Below are 25,190 nucleotides of genomic sequence, written 5' to 3'. Positions count from 1 at the left end.
AGTGGAAAAGGTCACATAAAACATGAAAGATGTTAACAACTTGCCCAGACCTTAGTATTTAATCTAATTTTATTGAAATTTTCACTATTCTTGCATGACAGAATCATCATGAAAATCAGTTCCTATTTTTGTTTCAAAACAAATCTGAAGTTATTATTTGTTTCATTGCAGTCAAATGTAATCTCTGTTTGCGTGTGCCAAAGCAGTTAAATCTTAAGAAGCAAGGGAATTACTGAATTTCAAAATCAAAGCTTTTCTGTGCCATCATGCATTTTTTCAGGCACGGAAATAGGTTGATGGCTACAGATACTTGTGACTAAAATGTCACCTGAAACTTGCCTGGAGATGTACTTGAGTGGAATTGTTCAGATTTAGTTCAGTTTAATTTTTTACTATTCATGTTTGCTTATATGAAACATTGCAATCAGTACTGAATGTCAGCTTGTAGGTGGGGAAAAATTACTAAACAGTAGGAGAGCCCGTGCTTTCAAGTTCAGATGACCCACTGAGATAACTGCGAATCCCCACATCACTCTCTTGAAGGGATAAAGTTTATATTACAGGGAGTCAGTGGGTGTTAGAGTTCGTGATCATTTTTTTTCCCAATTATATTTCTTTTTCCCCCTTTTTTTGAAAATGATACGATCTCTGGAAAGCATATGAAAGTGGCATTTGTGTAGTACAGTTGTTTTTAGCAGTGCTACAGCCTTTCTACTAGCAAGTCCTTCTTGCTAGTTTCAGTGACTCCATTAATGCCAATTTGTAGTACGTCTGTAATATACAAAGTGCATTAATCTATCATTCCACTTCCGGGCTCCTGTGGCATTATTTAGTCACTGAAGCTTTGGTGTCGAACTGTATGTCGTCACCAGTGTTCCTTGTTGGAACTGCAGCATGCCTCCTACATTGATTTTCCCATTTGAGCTATACTATTAAATGATAAAATGTAAACTAACTTCTGGGTGGCTATACTTAGCCTTCTAGGGAGCTGTACAGTACTTAGTACTATCTGTTGGGTTTTTTCCTGGTAGTATCTATTAATTAATTGTTGTACTTTTTCCAAGAATTTTAGCATGTCAGAAAGAGTCCATCATCTATGCTGGAAAGGAGGTAAAGAAATGCTGTTACTGATATTAAGTAACAGAGATATGTTTTATGTTCCCAGACTGACTGCTGAAAGGACCAGTAACAATTTTTGGGGGGAGGGAAGCAGAAATGAGGTGTAAGCGGAGATTGATTTCTGATTTTACTATATTCTGCTCATCTTGTACAAAACCATTATTGTAAAATGCAGGGAGGAGTGATAACATGAAACAACTTTGGTAACTAATAAACTTTTTAGATTCTACTTCATATATTTACTTTTCATTAAATTTAGGGACGGTTGTGACTATGTTGTTGTGATTCAGTCAACATTTATTTCTATCTTGTTTTCATATACAAAGGCATCGGGATGCCAGAAAATAAACTGTTAACGGAGAATTAACTTCTTTGGCATGCTTTCATACTTCTCTTCCAAATTAAAGAAAATGAAATGGGCAGAAGCAGAGTGTAGATTACCTCCTTTTTTTGTCAAAAATGGTGGGAATTTGAAAATTAATAATAAAAAAGGGAACAGATGCAGTAACATGCCAGAGGGAGATTAATGTGGAGAGTAAAATCTGTGAGCAACAAAACTGAAGCAAACTGAATCAGTGGGAGGTGGTTGTACAATCAAAATCAGGATAAAAGAGAAATTACAAACAACCCTGCACTTGTCAAAGTAGTAGTAATGAAATCCTGACTCTGCCAGCAGCGAGAACCTGTGTTAGCACTTTGGGGTAAGGCCGGGAGCCGGGTGCCAGGTAGGAGGGCAGCGCAAGGCTGCTGGGCGGCAGCCATCGCGTGTGGAACAGATGGCGGGGAAAGCTGGCCGGGGAGGGGCTCCTTCGCAGAGCTAATCAGACAGTAACGGATAGGGCAGCTGGGAGGACTGACCACCGAGAGGCAAGCGGCGGGGTAGCCGCAGCCTTCCACGATGTGTGCAGTGGTGTGCCCACCGGCCAGAGAGAAGACCTTGCAACGTCTTTTCCGTGCCGCAGCCACACAAACTTTGGAGGCGTATGGCGGACCCCAGTCCGGTTAGGGGAGAGGGGAGATGCGGAGCAGCCACCAGGCTCTGTGTGTGGCCTGCTGGGCTTTGACCACCTCCTGCCTAGGTGTATCGTGCCTTCCCCTCCCTCCGAAATACGTGGGTTTTGTCTCAGTTCTGTCGCATAATAAGGTTACGTTTCTGTATTTTACCGTGGCAGCGTACTGAACACAGAATTTGGCAGTTGACAGAAATACAGAAGCACATGGGTCCAGAGACTGATCCAGCAAACTGATAAGAAAACTTTGCTCCTTTTGAAAGAGGGGAGAGTCATAGGGCGGCACCTTCCCACAGGGTTGGGTCTCTCTGTTGAACAAAACGAGTTTTCTGATGTTTTATTTTTGCTCAGAGGAGGCACTTCCCTCTTTGTAAATGAGAGCTTGTGAGGAATGAATGGAGGTCTGAGCCTTCTGATCTTGAGTGACGTGAATAATTTTACTTACGAAAGAAGTGAAGATCAATAGGATTTATTGTGCAAGTAAGAAGTAGTCATGTGCGAGGGGATTATGAGGTCATGCCCCATGTTGATGACTGTTAGCTTGAAAGAGAAATGAAAACCATATTTTATCGAGGAAAAGGGGGAAATAAAATCCTGAAGTGTAGCAAGGGAGACCTGACCTATTGCTGCCCAGTTTTGTTTGATTGGGATATGTGATACATTTTTAGACAATTTCAACAAACAAATCTACGTTTCCTGCATCTGCTTTTTTAACTTGTATATCTCTCATCTGCAGAAGGTTTATAGCTTGGCTCAATTATTCTTTTTGAGCAGGGAGGGGAGGAAACATTACAGGGATTTGAAATAGGTGGTATAACATAGCCATATGCTATTTATGCAGCAGTTTCTGCAATAAATCTAATTTGGTGCTGTCAAAAAAAAATAGACTTATTTGGTATAGCAGCACATTAGTAAATGATTGTGGTAGCTTTGAAAGTTGTCATTCACTCTGCTTTACTTGCTATAGAACCTTGCAAAGCTGCTTTTTTCCTTCCTTTTCCCCCAAGCAACTCTGAAAATGTCTCAGTTCTTTGTCCTGCAGCTGTAGAAACTGCAAATATTTCCACAACTGAAAAGAAAGTCTTGTTTTAAGGTAATTGAAGAAAGAGATGAAAGAGAGAATAACCTCTATCGTTAGCAATTACATGAATGTTTAGGCAGAAAAAATCAATAAAGTGGTAGGGGATAAATTTATCCCTTGCCTACAGGTTTTCATAGTGCAGCTGAAATTGTTTATCTGATTATATAGCATGTAGATAAATTAGCTGCGCTGCGTTGTTATAGAAGGTAAAATATTTTACCTGCCATGATAAGACCATATGCTGCTTTATGAAGACTGATACTGTATGATTTGAAATAAATCGCCTCTGTCATCTTCTGGCAGTGACTTGTAGAAATTTTGAAGCTGATAGACTTTGTAGCAAGATAATACACAATTATTTAAATATATTTTCAATTTAATCATTTGAACATATTTAAAATCATTGTATAAACATGTAAAGCCCATCAATGAAGTTTAAAAGGGGAACAAAGAAAATATAAGTGGAGTAAATAATAAATCTAAAATTCTATGTTAATTTTGAATATGAAAGTCTATATCAATCACTTTTTTCATTTTTAATAAATGTTAAAACATGGATGATAATTTAACTTATTGTCCTATGATAAAAATTTCTCAAGGAAAAGGCAATAATACATTTTCAGATTTTAGACTTAGATTCCTCTGAATTTTTCTGCATAGTGTTTAAACTGCAATTGGTCACATCAAATTTCTCTAATCATTTCATCTTTTATACATCGCATCAGGTTGTTGAGGCAGCCAAATTGCTACTGCATGTAGAGTGTGGTTCAGGAGCAGTGATAATACTTAGAGCGCTTTGGAGCGAGCAGTGAATTCAGATGAAATACAGAAGAGACTAACTGCTGTAAAAAACCAAACATCTTTATAAGGTCTTTGTTTTGAGCAGTTATTATTCAGCACTAACAGTAATAAGTTTACACGTGTGTATCAAATATTTACTTTGATCTCATTCAAATTAGGTTTTCTATTTGTGTGACTAATGACACCCGGATAATGATTTATTTTTTTGAACTGGAAAAATCTTTCAGACACAAGTATTCAAGGCTGCTGGGTTTTTTGATGAATTTGCTACTGGAAAAATGGTTCTGATTTTTATCTTTATTTTTGACTTGTTCCAGGGCTTTCCTCTCAAGTACATCTGAAAGCTTACTTTTACAGTATGCTAAAATGTACTTTTTCAATCAGCACTTGGTATTTGTGAACTTAAACAATTTTAAAAGCTGCCTCGTACTTTCAAAATACTCACCTGAGCGCACCAGCTTTGGCTGCCGGGCTGCTTTCCTCACCCCGTTGCTCAGTGCGCTCCTGCCAGTGATTGGTCAGGGGGAGAGGTTGAGCTGGGAGATGCCTGTCCCCAGCGAGCAGATGAGTGCAGACTCTGCTGTCGACTACTTGATAGGGCTGACCTCCTTCCCCTGGCCATGCTGGCAATGTGGCAAGCTTGGTTGTGTGCCACTCTTGGTTGCCCCTGAGCTCCTGGTGGATTGAGTATCAAATACATTTTTGTAGAAGTAGGAGCAACTGTTCTTGATTAGCTTCTCCTTGTTCTACAGTTGCCTTCTACAGGACTGAAATCAAACTGGGGAATAAAAGTTTCTCTGTAGTTAGGTGGGGCACTGCTGCAAATTCTTTTTTTTTTTTTTTTTCCCCCCTAAGATTCCTTTTCTGTTTCCAGCGGTTTTCTTCACGTGCATGTAGCTTTGTATGGAAGAAGATCAATCACAGCCATCAGAAAACATTCCCTTACAAGTGCAGGGTCTAATCCCTATATAATGGACATATCAGGATTGAGGAGTTATTCTGCTAAACTTGTGCAGTATTTGTCAATGCAATTTTTATCAGAGTCAAATTCAGACCTAACATAAGTATAACTGCATTTCTGCTAATGAGATTGGATTACCTCCTGGATTTGCTCCCAGAAAGCTTTACTTTAAATTAATTTGTGGTAAAAGGGTAATAAAATGGGTGGCTCATTATAATTGTACAAAACTTAAAATACATATTTTTTGGTACTGTGTTTAATCTTGGAGAAAGATTTTATTATTTCTTTTAAAAAGATACCCAAGGTATTCAGTGAAGTTGAAAGGTATTTCTTATTTTAGAATAATGAGACTGTCGAGGAGGTTAGTTAATAATTCAGGAGCTTGTGGTTATCAGAATGTATTCCTGAAAAGAAATATGGGCATAGGAATTGCTAAAAATAACTTATCCTCTTGACAATATGAATTTAGTCTCCATCCTGACAAAGGATCTTTACAATTTTACTCTATGTGGAAAGCAGAATTTTAACAAAGGGTTGTATATGTGTGTTTTACAAAGCTTGAAAACAGGAAAAATTTTTTTTCCTTAAATACTGTTGCACTTGAAACATTAGTAGGTAAGCTAAAAAAAATAATGCTGCAGGTGAAATAATCTACAGTGAATGCTGTTGTCTGCTTTAGGATTTTGCTGTTCCCATTTTCTCCTTGCATTTTTAGACACTATCTTTGTTACAAGATGTTAAAATGAGAATCAAAAGCTTTCATTTATTATTTTATTTGTAATATTTTTATTAGCCTTTTCCACTTCTTTGTGTAGCTCTGCAAGTTTTTCTCAGAATCAGCAAGTTTTTGCAGGAAGATACAGATATACATATATGAAGAAAAACGCATTAGCTATTGGAGTTAACAAATTATGATAAAAATCTATTCTTTTTCTTCTGTATTATTTTTCCCGTACCCCAAATGGATCTTTGCAAATGCAGGACTGTAAAGAACTTCATCTTCTGCTGGTTAGCAGAAGTGGATTTAAATCCACACCGACAGTTCATTTGACAATGACCTTGAGGGGCTTTGCTTCTTGAAGAAGAAAGCAGAAGCTTGCGGTAAACAAAGTTCACTTCTGACAGATGGATTGAATGACAGAAAGGTTGCGAGTGCCAGAATAGCCCTGGCAGAGGAGGAAATGTTCAGTGGAATCCAACAGGAGAGGAGGTGTGAACAGGTGCAGGGTTGCTGACGGAAGGGGAACCAGATGGAAGGAGCCAGAGCCAGTTTATTTAAAGGAAAAGGCAGAAAACACTGAAAGGCTGTGCTATCAGTGGCTAAAAGTGTGCATGGAAGAAGGTAAAAATTCACAAAGCAAAACTGCACAGTGGGATATCTAGCGCTTAACTTAATGGTAGTAATTTGTGAGTTTCGTTTTAAAGTTGTTATTGAAATATGTTTCTCCCTTACTCTTGGCAGCATAAAGAAGAGAGAGATTTATAACCTGACAAAAAAACCCCCCAAACCACCAAAACCCTCGACTGTCACACTGCCTGTCTGTTACTTCTAATACTAATGCGCAGTCAGTTTACAATCAGGACAATTGAAAAATTATGCATGGTTGACCAAAACAGTGAAGGGCATATGAGGCTGGATTTTTATTTTTTAACTCACCTGTTCATATCTAGCTCCTGTGATATGTGGGTAGATAAACGTGTTTTTTATTGGGATGTTTCTGTAATATCTAGAGCAAATTAACAACAGTCAAGGACAATGTAATGTTAGCACAGCTTTTCTTATCTTTCTTGGTTTTGGTCATAAGTTTGTCAGCTTGCTGGAATATGTGGTATTTTGCTGTAGGATGGGGAGGAAGTCTAGCTTAGCGTACTTCAAATTCCTTCAAAATCAAATGTTGTCTTTCAAATTGTCATCCAGAAGAATGCTTTGTTTTGTCAAATTGTTCTGCTTCTTCCCAAGCTGTTCATGTGAGGTTGGTCCTTTGGAGTCAGAGAGAACTGTTCCTCACTTCTCAACTTCAGCAAAAGTTGGGGAGAGTTAGCAGCTTCAGAGAATGAGGCCTGTGGTAGGTTAACTGCAGGTTCTGTGTCCAAACCTAATGTGTGTGAAAAATGTGGGTGAATATTCAGCAGTCATTCGTAGTGCATCTGTGATCTACTGGATCATTCAGCTGTGCTGATCTGATCTGGATCAGGTGTGAGCACACAGTCGTTTTCCTTTTGAATTAGCTAGAGCATGTTTATGCTGACTTGATGCCAGCTGCAGTAGGACAGATGATACCTGATTCAGCATAAAGCTTGCTGGTACAAAGTTAATATACCAAAACCATTGGTTTTTTTAACAAATTTAAATTGGCTGAGTGAGTAGGTGGCAGATCAGGTCTCTGCATCATTTAGCTGCAGCATTTTTTGATTCAATGATAGGAGCTTGACGGTTGGATTTACTGTATTAAAGAGCTGAGCCTTGGAGTACAGAGTGAGACTTGTTTGAAGCTGGTCTAAGTCTATGCTGCTGCTGAAAAGGCAGATCTCTAGAGTGGTAGTACGTGGCTATGTTTGACCACATATTGCCATGCCCTTGCCTGCGCTGACACTGGAAGGCAGGTGCCTGTATGGTCAGGTGGTTCAGAGAGTTAATCGGATTGAAAAGGAATCATTTGTTCTTGCAGAATAGGTTGCATGAGTGCTAATTATAAGAGGATGAAAAGAGTGCGCCCTGTACTGGCAATGTAGCCCTGGATTTGCTGCAAATCTGTCCTGAAGCTACATTGCAAGAGACTGCTGATGCCAAATTGAAGAATCAACATAAATAAAGAAAATTACTCCTTTATTTTAAATTAGTGAAAATAATTTAAATACCTTTCCATATGCAGAGTAAACATCTGTAGAAAAAAATCTTCTATGGAAAGCAAACATTTTGACATTCAGCCATTTCTAAAAGTGGTGTGTGGAACAAAGGTTGAATTTTCCAGAAGAAAAAAGGAATGCAGTACTGTGCTTAGGTCTACGTATTAAGGCTTCACAAAAACCACTTCTTGTGTTGCATCTTCACATGCAACTTCTGTACTTAATTGTCAGTTTCTATAGGGACTTACAAGCCAAATGGTAATAACCGCTGCAGGATGGATGTTTACTTGCAAGGTATGTGTCTTGCTGGCAAGGCTTATAGATGTGCCAGAAAAATCAGATTTTCATTCTAAGTCAGTATATTTGATCTGATGTGTTGTGTTAATTACTGTTAGAGACACGGTTTTTTTTCTTCTCTAACAATGAAATAGAGGGATATTAATGATAATATTTAGCTGTGACTTGGTTTACAGAGAATGATCCAGATTGCAAAGTAGTTTGTGTCTACAGTGAAGAACTGGTAGTTTTCTGTATGTATCTGGAAGGCACAACACCAAAAGAATAAAATCATATTATAGGCCACACGTTTGCAAATTCTTTCTTTTATGCTGAGTTTAAAGTAAGAAATCAAATCCCTTCCTTTTGTTGACAGACCTAGTAGATAGAAGTAGAGATGGAGTATAGCACCAGTTATACTTTGGCTCCTATGCCCTTACAACTTTTCATCTTTCTCATGCCCATCGATATCTCTAGTGGTTTTTGAAGTAGTTTTCAAATATGCAAGTACTGAAAAATAGTCAAAATAATTTTCATGTGCAGCCATTAAAGTATAGTATCTTCTGATGCCTCATCATGTAAAGGGCAAAGTCGACGTTTTAGACTTAGTATTTTATTGTTTCTGTAGACGTCCCAATATTACATAAGGTGCAAACATATGTAAAAGTTAAAAGGTAATTCCAGTGATGCAGCTGCATTCTAAATAGAGAAATCTAGAAAAAAAATTTGGTGAGAACAAGAAAGTGATATGCAGTGATTTCCATTTCAGCAAAATTGAAATTCTCAAAAAAAAAAACCCCAAACCCTATAGCCTGTTGGCATTATTTGGATTCCAGGAATAAGAATACAGTTGGGTAATTATTTGCATTGTGGGGAAAGTAGTTTTAAGTTGTCAAACAATTGTAGTTAGTCTCTCGACAAAGTTGAAAATGTAGAGTGAGCTTAATCTTCTCTTGCTTTCCACCCCAAAAGCATTTCTTGTTTTTCAAGGTGTTTTTGTGAAATGTTTAGTAGCCTGGCAGAGTTGTCTTTTCCAGTGTTTTCTCTCAGGCAGGGCAGTAAAAAAAAAAAATTGTTTGGTTGGTTTGTTAACATACTTTAAAGGTATTTCTACTTTAAAGTTATTTCTGTAGCATATTCTAAGCATTTCTTGTTTTTCAAGGTGTTTTTGTGAAATGTTTAGTAGCCTGGCAGAGTTGTCTTTTTCCAATGTTTTCTCTCAGGCAGGGCAGTAAAAAAAAAAAAATTGTTTGGTTGGTTTGTTAACATACTTTAAAGGTATTTCTACTTTAAAGTTATTTCTGTAGCATATTCTAACTTTCCATGTCCGTATTTAAAGAGCTGAATAAATTTTAATGTTTAATTTTTTACCACTTTTAAACCCTTGACCTTTGCATAACTTTTCTTATTACTTGTAGTAGCTCCTGCTTCACATGATTATGAGAAGAAAACTCTGGCATTTCATTATTTTAGGAAACTCTGTCTCTCAACTAATGTGACTTTGCACCTTACACTTTAAAACAAAAATTAAGAATTTTTTTTTAAGCCTCAATTATCATGAATAGGACCACTTGCATCCTTAACAATGATGCAGTCCTCTAATTCTACCAATTAATAATTAGGTCCTTGCAAAATTTGACTGTGCTAACGTAGGTTATACTGAAGCTCACCAAACAGTGTGCTGGCTGGGTCAGTTTCCAGAAACTTGAGCTTTCTGCTGAGAAGATCTGGCATCTGGCTCCAGAATCAGCATCCAGTCAGCTCCCAGAAACAGACAGAAAGAGCAACTCAGTGGGTAATTCCCACAATGGGATACAGGAAGGGAAATTTTTCAGCTCCTTGGAGAGGTTTAAAGAAATGCCCCGGTCATGATGCCTGTAAAAGGTATTTCTACATAATTCTTGCATAAGCATTTTTATTTATTTTTGACATAAGAACATGCATTTCATGCCTCTCCTTTTGCCCTCAAAAAGCACCAAGAGCCATAAAATCCAGCCAGTCCAAACATGCTGTGGTGGATTTACGCATGCACTGAAAAAATCAAAACCTTTAGTACAAAATATCAGATGGCAAAAAATTTACAATGTTTTGTGAGGGGAAATCAGGAAATACTGCCTAGCTGTGTTCTGAGTCATAGCAATCCTAGGTATTAACAAGGACCTATTGGACACTTACAAAGAAAGATAAAATAAAACAATGCTGAAAACAAAGCTTCCTAGAAGCCTGATTTAAGGGAAATGGAGAAATTTTGTAACCATGAGTTTTTATTATTGAGTTGATCAAAACATGAACAAGTTATATGCTCTACAGCTCTGTTAATTTAGAAGGTGTGGAAATTAATAATTTTGAACCATAGCTACGCTTGAAAACAATGTTTACTCATTTACTGCAGAATTTGGGGTCTTACTGCGTTGAACTTCCTTACCTAAATGTTTGAAAATACTAAGACTTCAGATAACGCAAGATAAATCTCTGTAAACACGTTCTCCATAATAAACAGCTAACTAGGATACTGCTGTTAAATTGAAAGGCAGGTCTGAAAGCAGTTTTAGAAGTTTTACATTAGTAGAGAAAATGCTTTAGAACTATTCCTGGGGAGAGTGACTTCCTGATGATAAACTGCATTTTTTTTTTTTAATATTTACAGACCAACCTTTAGGTTCATCTGCTGACCAGAAAAAAACACAAGTCCTTGTCCTTCTGTGTATGACATATTTATAAAGATGCATATGAAGGACAGAGGGAAGAAATTTGTGAAGTGTTCTCATCCAGCATATGATCTTATTCTGTATGCATTCTTTTATGACCTTTATTATTGTGCTATTTAAATACTTTCTGATAGTAAAGTAAATGACTGCAAACATTTTTCTCATGTTTCCCCTCAGAGAATAGGGTAGGTATTGCAACCTCTTGTTTCAGGTTTGGGGTTGGTGTGTGTTTTTGGGTTTTTTTGCTTTGAATGTTGTTGTGTGGTTTTTGTTGTTGTTTGGGGGAGGGGTTGTGTGTAGCCTGAGAGAAGAGCAAGGATATACTCTGATTTTTCCATTCTTCCCTTGACACTTGTAGCTGAAATAATAATATGAAATAATCTATGAGAAGGTGGTTCAAAAAGCTACTTGTAGTGTACAGTCCACTAGACCTATATCATGGAGAACTTGCAAAGTAGACTGCGTTAAACATTGCTGAGCCTTTGAACCCAACGCTATTGGCTAAAATCTTTAGGATTCCTAATACAGTGTAGGCTTTCAAGTCCTGTTTTCAAAAGTGTTCTGATTGGTTTGTGTGCTCTCAGGCCCGATTTTGTTAAAGGTGCTGGGAATTAAGTGCTTGGGTGCCTTCTAAAACTGTTTTTCCTTTTGGTATAGAGAAACCTGTGCTACACCTTTATTTTCAGAAATACTGGGAGGGAAAGCCCTTTTCCTCTGGAAGAGCTGAGGGAGCCCTCAGCTGAGTGCTTTCCCTGTGCTGGCCCGTTTGACTACTCGTACTCTAGGAAAGAGTCTGTGCTCAACCACTGATGTGTTAGTGATTAGGCTTCTGTTAGGCTGAGTGGTCCTCGTGTTGCCTAGGTGTGAAAGTTGGTGCTGAGCTCCAGGACTTGTCATTAGTTAAACCAACAGTCTTGTTAGTTCAGATACCTCAAATGTTTGGGACACTAAATGCCGGCTACTCCTTAATTTATGAAATCCAGTTTAAAGTAAGAGTATATGAAAGCCTAAAATATTTTATAATTACATTTTTAACTATAGTTAATAAGAAGTGAAGATGTCAAAAATAAGCTTATGATAACATCCTGTGTACCACTGAACTGAGATAATTGCTTGAGTATTTTAATTTGTCCAGTTAAGTTCATAGTCTGGACTAATGGATCCATTAGCTTTTTACAAAATGCCACATGTTGATCTCATGGAAAAATCAAATAGTCGATATAGGAAGCGTGGTTGCTTCACATCATAGTTGCTTTGTCAGAACACTTACTGGCAACCTTCAATCAGAGGCCTAAATTTACATTGAGACTCATCCTGGATTTTTTCATCTTGTATCTTCACTGTTACCAAAGCAAAAAGACTCTTGCAGAAATACCCACGATTGAACTGCTCTGTGAAATTCAAAATTTTATCAGTCTAAGTTCTCCTCTTTTACAGTCCAAAAGGGATGAGCTATTATTTAAGACAAATGCAACTTTTACATCCCTCCATTTTCTTTACTGCAAAGTCATTTGGCAGAGAGCAATCTTCTACTGAAAATGGATCCGTGATCCAGTTTCTGGTTCAGTGGTAGGAAGGGGGTATTTTTTATTAAATTTAGTGGCTCAAATTCAGCCAGTATACTTTTGTGTTACCTTTGAGGCCTAAGTGAGTTTTCACTTCATTTTCAGCAAGGATTTTTTTACAGGTTTGCAAGTGATGGCAATTTTGGTGTTCTTCCCCTGCTACAAGCTAGAGGTTACTGTGCCATTTTTTTTTTTCTTTGCCAAGAATATTTAGAAAGCGTGGCTTTTAGTCACTGCACACCCATGTCCTGTTCATTGAGGTATATGAACAAGTTAACCAAGTAGGCTGCTCTTGACAGCTGTAACTCAGGCTCAAAATAATCAGTGTTCAGAACTAAAGTCACTTGCACTTCAGAACAGGGCTCAAGGAGAGCTTGAGCGTGTGTTTCAGTGAATGAGTCTTTGATTGCTTCTGACTTTATGGCACAAATGAAGGTCATCATGAGTTCAATGTTTGTTTTAGTAAAACTGATCAATGTGATGGCTAAATCCAGAGTTATTATCAGATAGGCATTTATTTAGTGTTTTACAATGGATACTAAGTGAAAGAGCTATAATTTTTGTTACCGTCTACTTTTGGTTCAGTATTTGCATTCTAGTAGAGAACAGGCTGCTGCAGTTTAACTACACTCCGTTTTTTTGATACCTTAATGATGCTTTATAATGTTTTGGTACAATTAATCTTTAGCTATCATTTCTGATTCAGATCTTTCCTGTGCCTTCAAAATTAGGCAGTTGTTGCTTTGCTTTACATTGTCTCTGTTCTTTCCGTTAGTCGATATAAGAAATTCTGAAATTTTTATAGGAGGAAACTTCTGATATCTTCACACTAATGCTGGAAAGATATAACTATTTCCTTCTGTCTACAGTCCATAGCTTTTCTTTTTCGTAAATCAAGCTTCCCTTCTTTCACAATTCAGAGTAATTTCAAATAATGTGTCAAACCTCCTAAAACTCCTGCAGTATTTGCTGGTTGTAGCCAGAATGTTAGCGGTAGTTCCTGAAATCTCTTGGGCTGCCTTCTGCATGTTTTAGCCATGAGGTTTTTTTGTTGGGGTTTTGGGAGGGGCGGTGGTGTTTAATTTTATATGTAAAATGTGTTGGGGAAATTTTCTGTAGGAGGCCAGAGAGCTTGAACTTGAGAGCAGGGAAGGTGTCAACTCAAGGTGTGAGTAAAAGGCTTGCCACTCAGTTTAGACAGCTTTGGCTTCAGGAAATTTTTTTTTTTTCCTCAGCAGCTCTAGGCACCTCAGATATTGCTCTTTATGTGGCACTGGGTGTGTCTCATTCCCAAAATTTTCTATGTGCTAAGATTGAGACTAGTCAGCTACCTTTCTGCATAAGACTTACCTGTGTTTTCCTAGTCTTATAGCTGGGGTTTTATCCACTATATCAACTCATCTATTTTCACCCACCCCATATACGCCACAGGGAACTCAGCATGCATCCGTGGTTTCTGAGCTCTTTCTAGTTTGCTCCGTACAGTAATTAACACAGGTGAGTGGCTTTTATGGATGGTTCCCCTTAGCAGGAGAGTGTTTCTGGTGGCAGTAGGTTCTCCATTTATTTTGAACTTCCCCTTTAGCATGTGTTTGACAGAAGGGACCCTAGCAATGAGAAATGGACCTTTACAGGCTTGCCTTGGTAGCTTGAGCTGTGCAGCTTGATACATGCTGAAGGCTACCCCCAGCAGAATGCTAGCCAGCCAGCTGTGTGCCAGATGACAGCACAGCACCCAACTGCACACAGCCAACTCTCATGAAACACTGTTAAGTAAAATACTGTGCTACTGCCACTCTCTTGAGCTGAAAGTGTCTGTGGGGTGTGATAGGTGTCGGTGTGGTTTTTTGAGTAGTCTGGTGCTCATGACAACAGTCTGCAGGTAAAAAGACATTTGGAAGGGGGGAAGGGGTTTAAATAGACTGGTTCCCATCAAATATGGGAAGATTTTTCATAGTAATTCTTTCCAAATTTGGAGTTTACAATTAGGAAATGATGCAAGCATCACTCCTTAGAGCAGCCTCAATATAGTTCCAAAGTAGTTATGAGAATGATGTGATAAAGTGTGGTTCAGTGTATGAAAATTCCTTGGAAAAATGTGCTTTGTTTACTTAACGCTGTAATATTCTTGCTATCTAAATGTATTCTGCAGGTCAAATCATTCTCAGTCTTACCTCAGAAAAAAACTGCCGTGATTTCAAAGGGAGTTTTGCCTAAGGTAGGGCTTGCAACATCAGGACCAGGAATTAGTGTAATGTGACCCACCATTTGTATTGCTTTGGGGTAAATTTAAAAGAGAAGATTTAACATTGTGTGTGTCATGCTGAGATATTGCAATATCTCGGATGGGTTATTAGGCACCAATCCAAAGGTTAAGTGCAGCAACCACATGAGATATGGCTTTATCCTTACATGATCTATGCCCATTCTGCTTTGTAGTCCCCTGAAATAGGGACTATCTCTAGGATAAAACAACACGTTTATAAGTCTTCATTGAAACCGATCCCAAGCTATTAAATGTGGTTTCAGTAGAAAAGCATTTGTATATATGTCATTTGAAATCTAGAAATCAACCTTTGTATCTGTGAACTCGCTGAAATTTTTGATCTGGATCCTAGTGTGCACCGGATAAATATTCACAACTTTTGGGAAAAGTCTAGATATGAATTTGCAGTTTAGGACATTTTTTAATTTATATGCATATATCTTTTTGGGGTTTTATTTTCCATGCCGTTTTTGCTTGGCTTGCTTTAAATAAAATGCTTCAATGGAGTGTGGTTGTCTAGCATTTGTTTTGCCTCAGGAGTAGATTGCCCCATCTTGCATATCTGGTCAAGTAAATTGCTCTCTTGCCTGCATACTTTGATAATAGTACTGGGCTTTAGACCTTCCTGTACAACCCCCCAGTGCGCAGAACCACAAGGGGCTGGGGCTGTGTGGTGCTAACAGTCTCCTCTATTGTAACCAATGCATTCATCTCCTATTTACATAAATTAATAGTTGAAACTTCTTTGGTTGCTTAAGAAAACTCATTAAGCTTTCAGAGTAGCTGTATTATGAGCGCTGTGGCAATCGCTCCCATTGACTTATCTCCTGCTGGTTCACTGGGAACCAGTCCATCTCAGGGTCAGGTCCCTAAGCTTCGTTGCCGAATTAAATAAATAGCATTTAAAAGAAAATGCAAATAATCTGTTCAATGCAAAGTGGATATGGGGGAACTTCCTTATGAAAAAGGAGATGTGTTTAAAATTTTAAAGAATAAAATCGTATTTTTTTTGTCTGAAAGGCTGATTATCGCTCAAGAAATAGATCATATTTTTTATCCATTTTCTACTTGTCACTGGAGAATGTTTGACATTGTAAGAGAAAGGTCAGTTTTTATAACCTGAATTGAGGGGGGAATGTTTAATGTGGAAAACTTGGCCAGGTTTTTTTTTTTCTCATTTATTATTAATTGAATGTTCTGCTTTGCCATTTTACTTTATCATCTTCAGTATATGATTTTTATTTTTCTTTATTTCCTTTTTTCTTTTTTTTTAATAGATTGGAGAAAGAAAGCATTCAGCACAGTATTAGCAATGAAGCAAAGGCCCGAGCCCTTCAGGCCCAGCAAAGAGAGCAGGAGCTGACACAGAAGATGCAGCAAATGGAGGCCCAGCATGAGAAAACTGGTAGGTGGTAGGAAAAGATTAGAGCCTGGGCACTCACTCACAAGCCAGGCCCACGCCTTACTGTGAAATGACATCAGGAACACCTGTAACCTTTGGCTGGCCGAAGGGAGCAGATGCTAACTACACCGGAGATTCCGAATTACATATTAGTTAGCGTTTAAAAGAGAAAATGGAAAGTATTGCCCACTGTCTGTTGATTTCAGAGTGCTGCTCTCACATCTGTTGCACCATCTGGATTATGAGTTTATTTACCTGTGTTCAAGAAACGTAAAGCTGAGAGAGACCACAACAAAGTAGAAAAACAAAGGGCTTGTTTTTGGCTGGATTTTCAGGCACACATGTTATATAAAGAAAATAGCATCAGAAGCTCTGCGGGAAATGCTCTGAGCTTACAGTTAAAGTCTCCTGAATAGCATTGAACAGTTCCCACAGTACACACATTATAGCTACTCTAAAAGCTTAATGAGTTTGCTTCGGCATCCAAACTGGAGAAAAGCTTTAGCCATTAATCGGTTCTTAATTCACTGTCGCAGCTGGATGTAATTCACTGGCTCCAAATTGATATGTTCCTTTATTTAATCTTTGCAGCCTCAAACATTTTTAGCATTTCTGTGTGCCCCCCACGCACACCCTCAATCTAGAAGGAGGATGTTTAATCCCTTGCATACTTCAGGTTCGCATAATAGGAGATTTCACTGCATTGACTTGGCTGATCAATAACTTCTAACCTTTAATCTGGAAGTAAAATGGGTTTTCCAAACAAACAAAAAAAGCCTTCTGTTATTGTGAAGTACTCTGCCAACAACATTCATAAAGGTGCATATTAGAAACAATAAAAAGTTTTTAGAGAGGAAATCTCTAACCCCTGAGCATGGTAATGAGGAGGAGCTTCAGCTCTTATGGAACATGGTATATGCTTAATAACGTACCATTTTTATCCACCAGTCCTGTAATACCTTTAGAAAAATTATGGAGCATGTATTAATCCTAAGCAGCGTCAGATAATACCTGAGGTAGCAGGCATCTGCCCTCTGATTTTCTGCCTTTTTTGCAGCATTGTCACAGTACTAGAGGACCTTTCCCTGTGTTTGGGGAATGCAAACAGCTATGTTATGACTGCTGTCTGCACAGTAGGAGAAGAAAAGAAGCTCTCGGAATCATTTTCCCTACTCTAGCCAGCACATCTGCATATGACCAAATGTAATTTTGCACAAGAGATGCGTAATTTACCCTCCTGGTGCATAAATTGTCCCAGTATACAAAAATGAAACAACATTACAGCTGAGTTGGTTTTTACATATCTCTAGTAGGATTAGAAGGAGTTGAAAATGATAGTAATTTATTATGTACATAAAGAAACCCTTGTGTATTATGACATACAAGGAGTTTGGGTAACAGTGGTCTCTCTCCAATTCTAAAGGCAGAAATCAACACCATTTTGTGATATCTTCCTTTTGAAAGAATAAAGATGCTTGATTTCTAGGTCATGAATTTTGGTGCTGTTCAAACTGATAGTAACTGAAGATTAATTTATAAAATGGTTTCACTGCAACTGCACTGGACAATAAGTCTATGTCTTATCACCAAAGAGGAAAAAACAAACACGTAAATCATAGTAAGTGCAGGACCCAGTAAATAAAAGAACTGCTTTTTAAAGGAGGGAATGAAATGAGCCTGGAGTGTGAGTGCTTGGGTTGCCACTGTATCCTCTGCACCAACTGAGGAAGCAGGAGTCTGCTAAGGCATGGCTTGCTGATTTTATTCCTCCCAGAAATGTCAGTGAACTTCCATCTAAAAAGCAAAAACACGAGATTAGATATGTAGTCTTTCTGGTGATTCTTTTTGGACAAGACCTGATTCAGTGGCAACATCACCTTAACACTCTAGGTTAGCTTATTCTGACGTAGGGCCTTTATTTGGTGAATGATGATGTCACAATTCCATGTCCAAGTAGCTGAAGTTTGAAAGACATACGAAAACTAGAAGGATCTAGAGAAAGAAATTAAGAATGTATAAAATTGTTTCTAAATTATCTATAAATTTATATCATTGTAAAATAAATTTCAAGTTTTATAATTGTATAATTTCTAGCTAATGAACTGGATTCATTGCTGACCTCCCAGAATACGTTCATAGCAAAATTAAAGGAAGAATGTTGTACGTTGGCAAGGAAGTTGGAACAAATGTCAGAAAAATACAGGTTAGTACATTCTTCTTACTGTGTCCCTTTTATTACTTAGGGCATGCTTCTTTATTTTTTTATTTGTATTTTAGTATTTATTATTATTCATCTTGTCCCAGGTATTACACATCATTTCAATACAATATATGCTACTTAAGAAAGATGGATGGATTTTTATCCAGAGTAACTCTGATTTTCCACTTTTCACATTGTGTTTCTGGCTACTACTTCAAATTTCTTAGACAATTCCACTGTAAAAATTGCATACAATTTTCTTCCTGTTGTTTGTATTTTTAATATGAAGAGTGGAAAATTGTTAACACAGCTACAAATCATCTGAAATTATATGAAAAATACCAAATATTTAGAGTTAAGGTCTAAGTACAAAGCCATTAAAAATTCAGAAATAGAAAAAATCCTGGAAGCCATAACTGATTTAAATAAAAAGTATGAATATAACTATTTAGAACTTCTACAAGGACTTTCTTTAAAAAAAATCCTAGTTCTATAGCAGTATATCATTTGATTTTGTATTTTTAAGTGTGAAAATAGTCTCTGTTTAAACTTTCTGCAGGGTCCATATTTAGAGCAGTAAACAGGACTTAAGTGGTGAGATGACATTCTGCACTTTGTAAATTTCATGCAAGTAGATTTGATAATTAAGGGTAGGATTCGTCTCTCATGGCTTATGTGAAGGAATGAAAGCACTCAGCAAAGATAGAATTGGTTTTCAAGATAAGATTCTTCTTCTGCTGGGCAGATTTAATCATCCTGTTAAGGTAACTTCACAGGGGCAACACTCACTTGGAGAGCTTATTTATCCCAGTATCCTGTTGCCAGGAATGGTCAAAGGGCAATGATGTAAGTAGATGAAACACATATGTATATGATGCTTCCTACAGGTACTGCCTCCCCTGCCCATCCTACTTTCCGCTGAATATAAAGTGTTGACTAGCTGTTAAGTGGTTGAGGTTGGGAGATGAATCCCATCCAGAGTGGGGAAGAAATGAGAATCTTGAAGAAAAGCAAGTGTTCTTCCCTTGCAAATGTTGTGATGGATACTTGAGAGAGAAGCAAACAGAATTTTTCTTCTGAAAAAGCAAGGATCCTCTGCTAAAGTAATACAAAATCTAAATAGATTCAAATCATATTATTATTCCAGCAATAAAAATGCACACAGACTTTGTTGCTAGAGCTCACAGTCACAGACGAGTAACTGTAAAAGGATGAAGGAAAGACAGAAAACATACTGTGAAAACACATTATTCTCTGAAAATAAATACCAGAGATTGCCAAGTGTTTCTCCACCTAGCAGCATTAGCTGACTATGTCAAGAACCTGAAAAAGGGAAAAGGAACACTCTTGGATCTCCAGAAAGTGGTATATTTTGCACGAGAAACAGTATGGAAGAATGTTATGAAAGCAGTTCTGAGAAGTGGCCCTAAAATAGCTAGAGCTTGCCTTCGTTGGAGTGGCAGCTGCTGCAGTCAGTAACAAGAATGGACAAATAGGTAGGGACAAAAAAAGCATGTGAAAATGAAAACAGAAAGGTAGAACTGGAGATGGTGAATAATGGTAAACTGATAGATGGCTTCAATCAGTGATGTGATCGAAAGATCAAATGCAAAAAATGACTTTGGCCAAGTTTAAAATACCTGATGTATCTTTCACCAGCATATCTGTGAAAGGCAACCTTCACGCTCATTGACACTAAGTAGACTGCAAAACCACAATTCTGGGACAGAATAATGTCTTCTGAAGAAAGTTATCATTTCTAGAAGATATTATAACTTCGTTCTAATGTACATTAATAAAAGCAGATCATGAAGTAGCGGTGCGTCTTATTTGCATGGAAATTTTTTTTTCTGTGTTCTTTTCCATGGTTTTGGCCTTATCATAAACTGAATTCTTGACGCGGATTTGTATTTTCTTGCTATGCTTCTCGAATCTTTGTGCCTTAGTTTCTGTGGAGTTAAGAAATAACTGTGTACTAGCAGTACCATTATTTAACTGGTAAACCAAGCTTTTTTAATACCAGATGCAGTAGTAAGTTTATACAAAATTTGGGGTGTTTGATAGGAAGTAAAAGGTCTATTCATAATAAGAGGCATTTCAAATTTATCTGTGACAACCACACATTTCAGTGGAATACCTCTGAATTGCACGTGTATTTTTATACTTAATACAGGTTTTCTGGGAAATCTAAACTGAAGTTTTCTTGTTCATATGTAAACTGGAACCATTTTTGTGAGCTATCCCCTACACAGGGTTAGAAAAGCTTCAGAAAGACAATGTCAGATAGATTATAAACCCTCAAGCTGTGCAGAAAGAAGATGGTGTCTGAAGGTTTTCGTATGCATAGGCGTGTTTAAAAATACCATCCTTTGTTGATTTCTTCTCTGTTATTTTGTTTTTTTTTTTTCTGATTGTCACTGTCTGAGTTTCTAGGTTGTAGATTAATGCTTAACACTACCCACTGTGTATTTGTGATTTGCGTTTTGTAATTAAGGGGAACAATGGGAGTCCACTGGGTCTCGTTATATATAATGGTTGGTTTAATTTGTTTCACTTCTATCTTGTTAATTGTAAATTGATCATTAAGATTTGAATTCTAATCTGTCACCAGGGTTGTGAGTATTGAAGCTAGAGCAATGATCCTGGTTTTAATCACTGATGATGAGAAACAAATTTTATAATTTTGGTACATATTGCAGTTCATATATTTTAACACTGTATTTTATGGTGTTATAAATATTGTTAAATGACTTTTAGTGTAGTTTTACTGTTTGGACTATAATGTATAAATTATATTACTGGTTTGGCAACAGTAAGCATCCAACTGTGTGAGTTTAATTGAAGTAAAGAACACACACCCGGCTGAACTCTTTTTCTGCGTGTATGGTTGATTGCAGTCATTGCACTCAATACTAGAAGTGAAATGTTTGTTGAAGGTAGCTGTACAAAGATGTGAAACAGTCTGTCTGAAGGATCGGTTATTAAAATTATATGCAACAATACTGTGTAAGCAGAAAATATTTTAGTGCGTGTATTTAATTGCTGTACAGGTTAACAATTGGTTTTAAGAGTAGGTAAAAGGCGGCGCTTAAAAAGCGCTGCAGTGAAAAAGGTACTTTAGAGGAGTAAAGGCAGCACTGCCACCTTAGGGTTCAAAAATGAGCTCATCCTAAAAATACCCTGACTTTGAATTGTGACTAACATTTGCTAGTTCGTTGCATCCAGCATTTGAATTTTTTGGAGGAACCTCTGTTGGTTTGGGTTTGGTTGGGTTTGGGTTTTGGGTTTTTTTACCCCAAGACTCTTCCAGCAAGGATGGTAGATAAATTTGTTTTTAAATAGCAGTCGAGGCTTTCTCGGTAGTTGAATGGATCCCAAAGTATAGAGGGGGATTTTTTTTGTTGTTGTCCCTGTCCTCCCCCCAGTCATCATCAATTTTTTAAAATATAGTGAAAAGTAAATGAGATTTGGGAAAACAATCTCTTACCGATCTACTTAGAAGCATGCAGTTTACAGTTTCATTTTCATGTGACATTGTAGCTTTGTGCAGTTTCAAAATAAGATTTATTTCATATAGGCTTTTGAGTCTATCAGGTCACAGAAGCATACACAGCTACACGAACATGACTGCGTGAATTGTGGAGCCAGCCTGAGTCTGCAAAAGCACAATTCCATGCAGAGTTCAGCTTAGGTGGTGGCTCTCCAAATGACTGCTTCAGTTTCTCCTAAGTCCACCACAGCTTATATCTGGGTCTTGTGGGGCAACATCGGCGTGTCCATGCCTGTGTCCTTCAGTTGTTCTGGATCCATCAGACATAGTGCTTAGTGCATGGATTTTTCTGTTTTACCTCTGTCCCTGGCATTATGTGTGGGCTATCTTTCAAGTTCAGGACGTGTAGTTTGGCAGCAGCCCCCTTTTCTCTGCTGTCCCTGCTGTGACAGCTTGGGAGCGGAGTGATTCAAAAGCATTTATGCAGACACGGTCCTGTCCCTGGCTGGGTGGAATTGCTACTCTGCGTATCAATGTACTGTCATGTTCTGTACAGTTGTTCAGGTTTATTACAGTTATGGTTGATTTTGTGGGGGGTGTTTCAGCCAACAATTTTCAAGTTATTTAAATACCACGTAGAATTAATTGTTCTGTCTTAGTTTCTTTGTGGTGGATGTGTGGTGTATTTAACAATGGAGAGGCGATCTTTGTTGGGTGATAATGAGGGCTCTTGATGTGCAGTCTTGTATTGAGACCGGTGTACTCTCTTTAAATCGACATACATGAACCTTATAACATTGACTTTAATAAATATTCTGCCCTTCATACATGCTGTCCTCCAAAATTTTAGTGTAATGAAATGCGTGGATCTGGGTGGTTAGACTCTTAGATATTTACTTGGAAGAAGCATTGTGTAAATAATATTTTAACTGGAGTTAATTAGGGCTTTTTTCCCGAGTTCAAGTGGAATTACAAAAAATGCTGTAGGAGAAGAGACCCCAAGTAACATGGTTCAAAGCATCAAGCATTAATATTTGATCTAGAGTAGCATAATCTAACTGTGTTTTAGAGATTATGCTACTCTCATTTTCAATTAATTCAGTACTTATTTTTGTTTCACTAATTGTAATTTTAATTTTGGTTGATTTGAATCCCATGATCTTCCCAGGAAGGTTTTTGGATACCTTCAAATGTGCTGGAGATGAGAAAGTCCTTTTAAAACTTTGAGATTTTCATTGCCTTGAAAGTTGCTTCAGGTGTTTCCATGAATAAGACAGCCACATAAAAATACAGATAAGGAAACAGGATCCCCCTGTTGGGAAACTCTAGAAACATGATAATTTACAGTATTCCCGCATGGCAAATGCTCTCGTTGCATTTTGTTGGCAAAAAAAGGAATGCAATCTTGAGTTTAGTCCATGTTTACCACTTGGTTGGGCTTTGTTATGTCAGGTCTCTGTTGAGCTGCTCTGCAGTGGACCTTTGCTTTTATTCACTGATCATCTTTCTTACATTATCAGTATCAAGTACAGACTGCATGCACACGGTGTGATAGCAATTGGTCCAGCTGACGATGCTTTGTTAATGCTGACCTTTAAGTATTTCTGTTAAATGATCGTTGTAAAAATTTGACTTCAGTTACCTTCTACAACATCCTGCCCAGTGTTGCATACCTGTCCAGAAAACTCTAGTGCACTTAAGTTTGACAAATACATCAGCATGATTCTGATGTGTTCGTCAGTGATGTTTCTTAATACAGCTGTAACTCCCTACCTAAATTCAATTACGTACAGACTTCTTCCAAAGTTTCGCTTGCTAAGTTCTTTTAGATTCACAGATGATATAATTTATTGTTCTCTATTTAAACATGAAAAGATTATGTTGTCATTTCCAGATCTGACTTGTCAGTGTAACAACATGTTTTTGAGGGAGGAGTATTCCTTCCTCCCTGCACTTCGTTGTATTTTTCAGAATGTCAGTTGTTGTGGCATTCTGTAACAGCCAGAAAGGTAAACTATCTTTCTGCTGTAACTGCAGCATATTTAAGTTTATGATTTAAAGATATATCTGAAGCTTTTTAACCTCAAGATCTGGAGTGGCAGATGCCATAAAACAAATTTGCTTGCTTTTGATTCTTTCTTTCTGATGGTATAGCATATTCTGACATGTTCTCATTAACCTTTTCCAAAGAGTTAAACTGTACGAGTGCATAATGTATATTTTATCACAATTTAATCTGAGATTTTTTCCTGATATTAAGAAACAGCTCATGCCTGTTTCTCCATGGGCTGATGGTTAGAGATGTAGCAAGTAGCAGTCCCAGGTCACTCTTGGATCTGGTGTCTTTGTTCAGCTGTGAAGAATAAGAATTGCTGGAATTTCTTAAAGGCTGTGCTGAGTTTCATGTAGATTAGGGTGTGCCTGTATGATTTGTCCCTTGTTTCTTAAGGTTTATTAATTTTCTTCTTAATGTGGTTTGTTTTTTTTAATATGTGTAATGGTATTTTGAGCATATTAGGTACTGTACCACTACAGAGAGTTGAACCTGTACAGTGCAGTACAAGTTCAACAAGTGTTTAGTAGCCATTTTTTTAAACTAGATGTTAGCTTTTACTAATAAAGAACTTGAAATGTGTTTCCGAAATGCTGATAAATTCTTGTTTAACAAGTATGAATTTACATTTCTTGATCTTATTTAACCTCAATGCATAATGCCAAATGACATGCCTGTTTAAGTTAGGCTGAAGTTATGGTAGACAGCCTATGACTGAGTGATTACCATCGGCATATTTGCCAGATCCCCTTCAGTATCGTGTTCTTTTGTCTTAATGTTATTCGAAATAGTGCTTTGTTTCTGTAAGTTCTAGTAATAACCTTTTTTATGCATTACATATACATGTGTGAAACTTTATAAATGCTGAAGCCACATATTGATGGCACACTGCAGGATGAAATCTGACAACATCCATCATCACTGTGTCTTGCTTCTGTAGATCTGAAGTCAACCAGCTTAGTCAGGAAAAAGAGTATCTTCATGGCAGATTGGAGAAGATGCAGAAGCGGAATGATGAATTGGACCAACAATGTATCCAGCATGGGAGAATGCATGAGAGGATGAAGTTGAGGTAGGAGGTCATGTTAATCTGTCAGTATGTAGTACGCTCTACTGTACCTGTTGTGTTGTGTATATATAAAAATGACTCTAGGTTGCTTGAAAGTAATATTCTCTCCTTATGAAAATGACCACCCTTTCCCCCTCCCCAAGCCTTCTGTCAACTTTTTTTTGTAACATCTTTTGCTCGTGCCATTTTGGATAAATAAAAGGAAAGCTTGAACAACATAGTCTTCCAAAGAATTTAAGCGTAGTACATATGTGTGTGGGCTGCTTTGGCTGTTCTCAGCTCTAACTTGGATGAATTGTCTTACCATATTAAAAAAAAAAAGGGGGGGGGGGGCGGCGGGGG

General features: G+C 37.6%; 1 protein-coding gene across 1 annotated transcript in view; it reads left to right on the top strand.

Annotated features, from left to right (window-relative positions):
* SDCCAG8 (serologically defined colon cancer antigen 8) overlaps positions 1 to 25,190 on the top strand; it is a gene marked incomplete at its 5' end in the record, with an annotated part of 80,602 nt that overhangs the window by 22,210 nt on the left and 33,202 nt on the right. The window contains 3 exons of the mRNA XM_010138810.1: positions 15,912 to 16,039; positions 18,131 to 18,239; positions 24,720 to 24,851. Of these exons, the coding sequence (XP_010137112.1) occupies positions 15,912 to 16,039; positions 18,131 to 18,239; positions 24,720 to 24,851 (369 nt within the window). The remainder of the gene's footprint in view (positions 1 to 15,911; positions 16,040 to 18,130; positions 18,240 to 24,719; positions 24,852 to 25,190) is intronic.

Source organism: Buceros rhinoceros, unplaced genomic scaffold, assembly GCF_000710305.1.
Source record: "Buceros rhinoceros silvestris isolate BGI_N320 unplaced genomic scaffold, ASM71030v1 scaffold5976, whole genome shotgun sequence".
NCBI classification, from domain to species: domain Eukaryota; kingdom Metazoa; phylum Chordata; class Aves; order Bucerotiformes; family Bucerotidae; genus Buceros; species Buceros rhinoceros.
This window is presented reverse-complemented; position numbering and strand designations above follow the sequence as displayed.